General features: G+C 44.5%; 1 protein-coding gene across 2 annotated transcripts in view; it reads right to left on the bottom strand.

Moving 5' to 3' along the window:
• Nucleotides 1-472: 472 nt before the first annotated feature.
• The window catches only part of pkn3 (protein kinase N3), a 28926-nt gene continuing 19540 nt past the window's right edge, over nucleotides 473-9858 (bottom strand). For both annotated transcript variants that reach the window (XM_014143065.3, XM_045693178.2), the window contains exons 10-22: nucleotides 9105-9180; nucleotides 8664-8853; nucleotides 8230-8344; nucleotides 7869-7942; nucleotides 7621-7696; nucleotides 7330-7421; nucleotides 7007-7183; nucleotides 4697-4759; nucleotides 3419-3495; nucleotides 3027-3169; nucleotides 2616-2723; nucleotides 2321-2401; nucleotides 473-2217 (exon numbers count right to left, since the gene is read on the bottom strand). In XM_014143065.3, coding sequence (XP_013998540.1) covers nucleotides 2035-2217; nucleotides 2321-2401; nucleotides 2616-2723; nucleotides 3027-3169; nucleotides 3419-3495; nucleotides 4697-4759; nucleotides 7007-7183; nucleotides 7330-7421; nucleotides 7621-7696; nucleotides 7869-7942; nucleotides 8230-8344; nucleotides 8664-8853; nucleotides 9105-9180 — 1455 coding nt within the window. In that variant the 3' untranslated portion in view covers nucleotides 473-2034. The remainder of the gene's footprint in view (nucleotides 2218-2320; nucleotides 2402-2615; nucleotides 2724-3026; nucleotides 3170-3418; nucleotides 3496-4696; nucleotides 4760-7006; nucleotides 7184-7329; nucleotides 7422-7620; nucleotides 7697-7868; nucleotides 7943-8229; nucleotides 8345-8663; nucleotides 8854-9104; nucleotides 9181-9858) is intronic.

The raw sequence follows: 9858 nt of genomic DNA, 5'->3' as shown, positions 1-9858 counted from the left end.
CCAATATCGACTCTGCATGGACAGAGCCTCCGTAGCCACTAAGTGGCTGACTAAGGGCTGTGCTCAATCCGTATTGCGTAAATTCAGCTTTACAGCGTAATTGAAATTTAAAGGCAATGTTCCTGCGTTGTCGGCTCAAATCGTAAATGTACCTTTACAGCACGCAATCTGTAAAAACAGATTTGCGTTGAGTTCCCCAAGTAAAGCGTTTGCTCATCTTCTGTGCAATAGGAGAGCGTTGAAAAACAGAAATAAGCAATAATGGTAATATGGACTACTTTTTATAGTATTGTAAAATCCTTCTGGCTCTTCCAGTAGAATTTGAAGATGAGTGATGTGATTCTATATACATTAATGTTTGGTATTGAGTGCTGATTTCAGTGTGAACTGTTTCTGAACAAAATGTATGCATTTTCTTTATTTTTATAATTTTAAAATGCAGTACACCTATGAATAAATTGAATTACAATGGTTTATTTCTGAAAAATGCTTCAAGAGTCCAGTAGATATATTTATTAATTTACATTTCCTTCATGCATTGTAAAGAAAAACGTACTTGTTTCATCTCTAGACACATTCTTTTTCATTGTAATTCACAGCATATATATTTTAGTAATAAAGCATGTATATTCATATGAAATACAATATATAAATGGCAACATACTCGTTACTGGAATGGAATGAAAATGACTCCCTAGGAATACTTAAACTATAATCCTTCCAAAAAAGTTTACTTACAATTACTATTTTTTTTTTTTTTTTTTTTTGAAAAATACTTCAGGATGATGTCAGTTTCAACATGACATTCAATGGCCTAAACCTGCCCAAGATGGACCCATGGAATAGGTTGATTACAAAGTAGCACAATACACTTTTTAAACAGCTTCAGGGACCGTTTCCTCCATTAAGATAACATAAACTAGCCAAGGAATGAATGGCGATTCAGTTTGGATTCCCAGGCTAAACATACAAACATCAGTCGCTACAATCAGTGTTAGATCCAAAACAGCAGTGGGTTTACAATAGAATAAATATATTCTATCTTCATTTACAGCAAAGATTCTTATGATTGGAGTGTAGTGTTAGGAGGTGCTGGTCATGCATAACCTTCTAATTAGAACCAATTTAAAAACTCATTATTGCATTGGTGCAATGTTTGAAACAAAGTACTCTTTAATTTAGTTTCACAAATGAATACAAAAGTGCAACAAAATGGCCAATTGATTATTGTTGACAGCACCAAAACAGTGGCATGTCAAGTATTGATTTGGCAATATCAATGTCGAACCTAGTTGATATACTATCAATATGGAGTGGGAACCTCAAAGGAAAAACAAAAAAAACAAGTACAGTTGTAATAAAAGTCAATGTTGAACACCAACAGAGACACTGACATACCAATCCAGATTTCAACAAGGCAGGCCGAGCTCCCAGTTCTGATTGGCTGTAGAGGTACAGGTGGAATTCTCATCACCCACAGACCATATGAACAGTAAGGGCCCTGAAGATAAGATCACGGTAGCCTGTGTCGTCAGTACTCATTCAGCCACAGAGCATACGAACAGTAATGGCCCTGAAGAGGACATCACGGTAGCCTGTGTCGTCAGTACTCATTCAGCCACAGACCATACGAACAGTAATGGCCCTGAAGAGGACATCACGGTAGCCTGTGTCGTCAGTACTCATTCAGCCACAGAGCATACGAACAGTAATGGCCCTGAAGAGGACATCACGGTAGCCTGTGTCGTCAGTACTCATTCAGCCACAGAGCATACGAACAGTAATGGCCCTGAAGAGGACATCACGGTAGCCTGTGTCGTCAGTACTCATTCAGCCACAGAGCATACGAACAGTAATGGCCCTGAAGAGGACATCACGGTAGCCTGTGTCGTCAGTACTCATTCAGCCACAGGTAGCCGTTTGACACAGTGAAGTAAAGGAAACATCTTCAGTGGAGCAGCAACCGTTTTGGCTTTCAGTCCTGTCTGTCCATCCGTCAGTGTATGTTTAAAAGGTCAGTGCAGGGAGGAAAAGTCAAAAATCTGCAAAGATCTCCTGTTGGTCTGCAGTGAGAAAGTAGGGTGTCTGTGGGGGGGTGAGGACTGGCTTGAGCTTTGTGAACTCCTCGTCAAAGTTACTGACGTCCCCCGGCATCTTAATGCGCGGGATGAACGGAGGAACCACTTTTTTGTGAAGCAAGGCCGCCCAGTCCACTCCCTGGGATCAACAACATTATACATCAAATATACTATACCAAAATCTTGGCGATGCTCAACTGAAATTAAATGACACAAAAGCCCCAAATTAAGCTAGTTTTTACCTGGAAGAACCTGTGTTTCTTGACCTCGTTGGCATCCGGCTCTCCTGATCCCAGCCTTCTCTCAGGGTTCTTTTGTAGTAGCTGCAGCACAATAGGAAAGCCTGGCTCAGTCTATGCCCCCCCACTATGCATCTTTGTATGTTTCTTCCCACTCGTAGTTTTCATTTTGTGTACTTGCAATGCAGTTTGTTGTTGATTCAGACAACGTAATATAATGATATTTTTTTTGATATAAAAAGAGGTAACCTGTATCCAGACCTGTACAAGGCAGTATACTGAGTGATGGCCCACATACCTTCTGGGTGATGGAGACAGACTCTGGAGAGAGGAACCTGGGGTAGCGCACCTCATCATTCACTATGCTGTCAAACACCTCCTCCTCATCGTCACCAGGAAAGGGAGACTGCCACAGACGAGAGAGAGAGAGCAACAAAAGCCCAAACAACCTCACTCTTTAGCATCCGAAAACATCTTAATTCTAGCAAGACCAATCATCAGAATAATACTTAATGGGATCACAATATGATTGGACATTGTGAGCCAACTGACCAGAAACATCCTTTAGGTTTCTCTATTCATTTCTCTGGACCAAACAGGTAAATTCAACCAAGACCTCAAAATACTTTCTAGATTCACCATAGGAGTGGACCTGTGAGCCAACTGACCAGATCCTCTAGGTCCCATTATTCATCTCTATTTTACTGACCTCTCCCACCAGCATCTCATAGATGAGGACACCCAGGCCCCACCAGTCCACACAGCGGGTATAGTTGCTGTCTGTCAGCACCTCAGGGGCTAGGAACTCTGGCGTGCCGCAGAACGTGGAGGTGCGGTCTCCATGACCCATACCTGCACACACACGACGGAGAAAGATAACTTTTTTGCGGGATTGGAGGGGTGTGCATCAAGACAGCAAGCTTGACGCTGTTGTCCCACTTTTAATAGTGAGGCGTTGCTTAGCCCAGGGCTAAAAGCAAATAACTTAACTAAAGTGCAACTTAAACATAATAACACTGACTGTTCATTTGATAAACCAAGTGAGTGGGTGGGACAGTGGGTCTCAAAGGGAATGCCATAACCATAATGTACCATACGTACCTTCCTTGCACAATCCAAAATCTGCTATCCTCACATAGCCATCTGCGTCCATCAACAGGTTGTCTAGTTTCAGATCCCTGAGAGAGAAGAGAGAGAGATCAGTAACAGGTCGATTAGCTTCAGATCCCAGACAGAGAAGAGAGAGATCAGTAACAGGTTGTCTAGCTTCAGATCCCAGACAGAGAAGAGAGAGATCAGTAACAGGTCGATTAGCTTCAAATCCCAGACAGAGAAGAGAGAGATCAGTAACAGGTCGATTAGCTTCAGATCCCTGAGAGAGATCAGTAACAGGTCGATTAGCTTCAGATCCCAGACAGAGATCAGTAACAGGTCGATTAGCTTCAGATCCCAGACAGAGATCAGTAACAGGTCGATTAGCTTCAGATCCCAGACAGAGATCAGTAACAGGTCGATTAGCTTCAGATCCCAGACAGAGAAGAGAGAGATTAGTAACAGGTCGATTAGCTTCAGATCCCAGACAGAGAAGAGAGAGATCAGTAACAGGTTGTCTAGCTTCAGATCCCAGACAGAGGAGAGAGAGAGATCAGTAACAGGTTGTCTAGCTTCAGATCCCAGACAGAGGAGAGAGAGATCAGTAACAGGTCGATTAGCTTCAGATCCCAGACAGAGGAGAGGGAGATCAGTAACAGGTCGATTAGCTTCAGATCCCAGACAGAGGAGAGATCAGTAACAGGTCGATTAGCTTCAGATCCCAGACAGAGAAGAGAGAGATCAGTAACAGGTCGTTTAGCTTCAGATCCCAGACAGAGAAGAGAGAGATCAGTAACAGGTCATCTAGCTTCAGATCCCAGACAGAGGAGAGATCAGTACAAGGTCGATTAGGTTCAGATCCCAGACAGAGGAGAGGGAGATCAGTAACAGGTCGATTAGCTTCAGATCCCAGACAGAGGAGAGGGAGATCAGTAACAGGTCGATTAGCTTCAGATCCCAGACAGAGAAGAGAGAGATCAGTAACAGGTCGATTAGCTTCAGATCCCAGACAGAGAAGAGAGAGATCAGTAACAGGTTGTCTAGCTTCAGATCCCCGAGAGAGAAGAGGTGAGAAACATGACAGGATGAAATGAGACAAGAATCAACTGAACCTGTATATAGCTTACTTACTTTGTGCTTTTATTTCTAGTGTGTTTTTGTTGTACTTGACTTAATGTTTTATAGTACGATTGATAACTGCATTGTCGGGAAAGAATGACCCACAGGTAGCTTCTTCAGTGTGTGAAGACAGAGGGCTGGAAAGCAGTGCTGAGAGAACTTACTCACCGGTAAACTATCTTGTTCTGGTGCAGAAACTCTAGTCCCAGCAGCACGCAGGAGGCATAGAACCTAAACAAGGCACACATATAATGTTGAGTTTAGATACATCAACTCTAAAGCTTGTACTCATTACTGTACCCTTTGTATGAGAATTAGACTAGCCTGAATTATCTATTTGTAGTCACCGGTAGGTACAGTTGAAGTCGGAAGTTTACATACAAGTTTCAATGACTCCAACCTAAGTGTATTTCAACCACTCCACAAATGTCTTGTTAACAAACTATAGTTTTGGCAAGTCGGTTAGGACATCTACTTTGTTCATGACAAGTAATTTTTCCAACAATTGTTTACAGACAGATTATTTAACTTATAATTCACTACATCACAATTCCAGTGGGTCAGAAGTTTACATACACTAAGTTGACTGTGCCTTTAAACAGCTTGTAAAATTCCAGAAAAATATATAATGGCTTTAGAAGCTTCTGATAGGCTAACTGACATGAATTTTTACTAGGATTAAATGTCAGAAATGGTGAAAAACAGTTTAAATATACACTGCTCCAAAAAAATAAAGGGAACACTTAAACAACACAATATAACTCCAAGTCAATCACTTCTGTGAAATCAAACTGTCCACTTAGGAAGCAACACTGATTGACAATACATTTCACATGCTGTTGTGCAAATGGAATAGACAACAGGTGGAAATTATAGGCAATTAGCAAGACACCCCCAATAAAGGAGTGGTTCTGCAGGTGGGGACCACAGACCACTTCTCAGTTCCTATGCTTCCTGGCTGATGTTTTGGTCACTTTTGAATGCTGGCGGTGCTTTCACTCTAGTGGTAGCATGAGACGGAGTCTACAACCCACATAAGTGGCTCAGGTAGTGCAGCTCATCCAGGATGGCACATCAATGCGAGCTGTGGCAAGAAGGTTTGCTGTGTCTGTCAGCGTAGTGTCCAGAGCATGTAGGCGCTACCAGGAGACAGGCCAGTACATCAGGAGACGTGGAGGAGGCCGTAGGAGGGCAACAACCCAGCAGCAGGACCGCTACCTCCGCCTTTGTGCAAGGAGGAGCAGGAGAAGCACTGCCAGAGCCCTGCAAAATGACCTCCAGCAGGCCACAAATGTGCATGTGTCTGCTCAAACGGTCAGAAACAGACTCCATGAGGGTGGTATGAGGGCCCGACGTCCACAGGTGGGGGTTGTGCTTACAGCCCAACACCGTGCAGGACGTTTGGCATTTGCCAGAGAACACCAAGATTGGCAAATTCGCCACTGGCGCCCTGTGCTCTTCACAGATGAAAGCAGGTTCACACTGAGCACGTGACAGACGTGAGAGTCTGGAGACGCCGTGGAGAACGTTCTGCTGCCTGCAACATCCTCCAGCATGACCGGTTTGGCGGTGGGTCAGTCATGGTGTGGGGTGGCATTTCTTTGGGGGGCCGCACAGCCCTCCATGTGCTCGCCAGAGGTAGCCTGACTGCCATTAGGTACCGAGATGAGATCCTCAGACCCCTTGTGAGACCATATGCTGGTGCGGTTGGCCCTGGGTTCCTCCTAATGCAAGACAATGCTAGACCTCATGTGGCTGGAGTGTGTCAGCAGTTCCTGCAAGAGGAAGGCATTGATGCTATGGACTGGCCCGCCCGTTCCCCAGACCTGAATCCAATTGAGCACATCTGGGACATCATGTCTCGCTCCATCCACCAACACCACGTTGCACCACAGACTGTCCAGGAGTTGGCGGATGCTTTAGTCCAGGTCTGGGAGGAGATCCCTCAGGAGACCATCCGCCACCTCATCAGGAGCATGCCCAGGCGTTGTAGGGAGGTCATACAGGCACGTGGAGGCCACACACACTACTGAGCCTCATTTTGACTTGTTTTAAGGACATTACATCAAAGTTGGATCAGCCTGTAGTGTGGTTTTCCACTTTAATTTTGAGTGGGACTCCAAATCCAGACCTCCATGGGTTGATAAATTGGATTTCCATTGATTCTTTGTGTGATTTTGTTGTCAGCACATTCAACTATGTAAAGAAAAAAGTATTTAATAAGATTATTTCTTTCATTCAGATCTAGGATGTGTTGTTTAAGTGTTCCCTTTATTTTTTTGAGCAGTATATTTGGCTAAGGTGTATGTAAACTTCCGACTTCAACTGTACATGTTTGATGTGCCTGTGGCAAATGTACACGACCCTTGCACTAGTGGCATATTTTGTCACCTTACAGCCTGGAATTGCAATGCTTCACACTAGGGTCGCTGTCATGCTGTCATATTGGGGCCTGTGTGTGTGGTTCGTAAGGCTTACTGAGCCTGTCTCTCAGTGAAGATGCTGGTGTGTATGTGGGTCATGAGGTCTCCCCCGGGGGAGTACTCCATCACAAAGCACACGTGGTCCGCCGTCTGGAAACAGCCGTGCAGATTCACCAGGAAGGGATGGTGGGAGGAGTTGATCGTCTCGAAGATCCTCTTCTCACACATTAGACTAAAATCACAGATATATGCACACAAAAGAAAAAAAACAGTAAATAACAATAATAGTATATTTTAGGTGGAACACAACTGCTAGTGTTTCTGATCCGGTTCCCTCAACCTGTGGTATGTCTGAATCCACTCACTGTGCTCTCTCACCTGTCCACTTCATCACGCGTCACGACGTCCCCTTTCTTCAAGGCTTTGATGGCATACAGTTTGCCTGACCTCTTGAACTCTGCCAGCAAGACCTTGGGGCAGTGGGGAGGGGGTAAGGATTTAGGTGCAACACATTGAAGGTTGTGAACACCGAACAGAAGAAAACAGGGAAGAACTACTTGGACTTTTTATTTTCCTTGCAAAACGTTTTAATGACTACAACCCAGTGTAACTAAATTAAAGGTTCCATTCTTTAGGTATGAGGGCCTTGGGTTGTGAGTGTGACAGTACCTTTCCAAAGTGTCCTCGCCCCAGAACCGAGATGCAGTTGAAATCTTCCATTTGCATCCCACCACTCACTTTCCTCCTGAACACAGAACAAACAAGGAGGGAACGTGAAAGAGGAGGAGGGAGGGGGGTTAGATAACTAGGTAACAAACATCACTTCCAGTCCTGACGGGGCTAAAACAATAAGTAGTCGTTTTGGGTTACTGCTGTGTGTGTGTGTAGGAGGTGGTTATACTGAATGAGAGACATACTTAGCACTGGGCTGAGATACAGTCTTTGGCTTGGGCGTTGGCCTGTTATCCTCTGTTGAATGACCTTTGGAGGACTAAGGGAAAGAAGGGAGAGAGAACAAAAATAACCTGAAGACAGACATTTGATACTCCAAAAAAACATGAAAGTGGACGAGCCCCTAAATGCTGTAGAACTGCAACGTCACTGTGAAAGTGAGACCATGGAAACAGAATGTCTAGAACACAATCCTATTCATATGAGTGAAACTATGAGCGGAGACTTTGTAGTACTCCTGAAACATATTATATTAATATAATAGTTTTAAAAATATTTTAACGCAATCTTAAAAATAAAAAGTAGTTTTTCCTGTTAGTCTCCTACCTGAGAGAGCGTGGTTTGCCACATGGATTCTGATGCGAGAGTTTTCCCCACATTGTTCTGCAGGGCCTTGGTGGGGCGTTCCTCACTGAAGTCCAATTTCACCACAGCAGAATCTCTACAATGACAGAACTAGCCTTCAGAAAACATTTCCATTACTGTAATCAATACCAGTGTCAGAGTTTTGTCACATGCACAAGTATAGTGAAACGCTTGACTTTCAAGCCGATCTAGGATCAGGCCCTCCCTGTCCATACTCCTGGTCATTATGATCTTAAAGACAAAAAGTGATCCTATACCAGCCCTCCTACTCTGAGAGTATTTGTGAATGTGGGCCACAAAATCAATGTTACAGTTGGTCTGTCCTAAAAAGGGGGCCTGGGTGCCCCCTCCAACTTACCTTAGCAGAGGGGGCCTGGGTGCCCCCTCCAACTTACCTTAGCAGAGGGGGGGTGGACTTGGCCATCTTCTCCATGGAGGGGGGCGAGGTGATGGCCATGTCAGAGCCCACCAGTGGGGGGCTCATGGCCTGCAAGGAACCATTGCAGGGGGGCAGGACGCTCATCATCAGACGCCCCCACGTGGCAAAGTTCATGTTCATCTGGGCCGCCCGCAGGAAATTCTTCCCTAAGAAAACAGGATGTGATGTCAGAAGTAATTTACGGGGGGACGGGGACGGGGACGGGGGGAACGGGACCATGTATGCACATCGGACTGGATAAAAACTTCTGCTAAATGGCATACATATTATATATAGCCAAAAGCTACACTTATTGAGGTGTGTTGAAGCCAGGTTGTGGTACAGGGTAAAGACAGCTAAAGACAGTTTGGTTGGTTTCCCATGTCATGATATATTGAAAAATATCAGGAACATATACCTTTTTCTTTAGGGAATATGCGCTTCTGTCTCTGAAGTTTAGGATGCCACTCAATGACAGGGTTGATGAATGTCACCTACAATAAACAGTAAAACATAATGGTTAACTGTGGTTGTAGCATCAAATAGAAAGTGCAGTGGTCATTGTTGTGGTCAGGTAACAATCTAGAAGAGATGGTGTTGATTTCATATCAAACAGAATGCATATGGTAATTGTGACCATGAACAATGGTGATTGTAACAATTATGACAATGTCTAATGGCGATTGTGAAATATTAGTGATTGTGACATTAGTAACATACACTCAGTGGCCAGTTAATTAGGTACACCACCCCGTTCACAAAAAGCGGTTTGCTCCTACAGACAGAGTCAAGTGGCCATGGCTTGCTATATAAAGCAGGCAGACAGGCATCGAGGCATTGTTACTCTTCGACTGAACGTTAGAATGGGCAAAACGAGGGACCTAAGCGTCTTTGAACGTGGTATGATCGTCGGTGCCTGGCACGCCGGTAGCAGTTTACAGAGAATGGTGCAACAAACAAAAAACATCCAGTCAGCGGCAGTCCTGTTGGAGAAAACAGTTAGTTGATGAGAGGTCGAAATGTGCACGCTAACAGGCGGGCCACAAACCGGCAAATATTGGCTGAGCACAACAGTGGTGTGAGCAAAGGCATCTCAGAAAGCACAACTCGTCGGCCTTGTCACGGATGGGCTATTGCAGCAGACGACCACACCGGGTTCCACTCCTATCAGC

This window comes from Salmo salar, chromosome 01, assembly GCF_965601325.2.
Source record: "Salmo salar chromosome 01, fSalSal1, whole genome shotgun sequence".
Classification (NCBI taxonomy): domain Eukaryota; kingdom Metazoa; phylum Chordata; class Actinopteri; order Salmoniformes; family Salmonidae; genus Salmo; species Salmo salar.
This window is presented reverse-complemented; position numbering and strand designations above follow the sequence as displayed.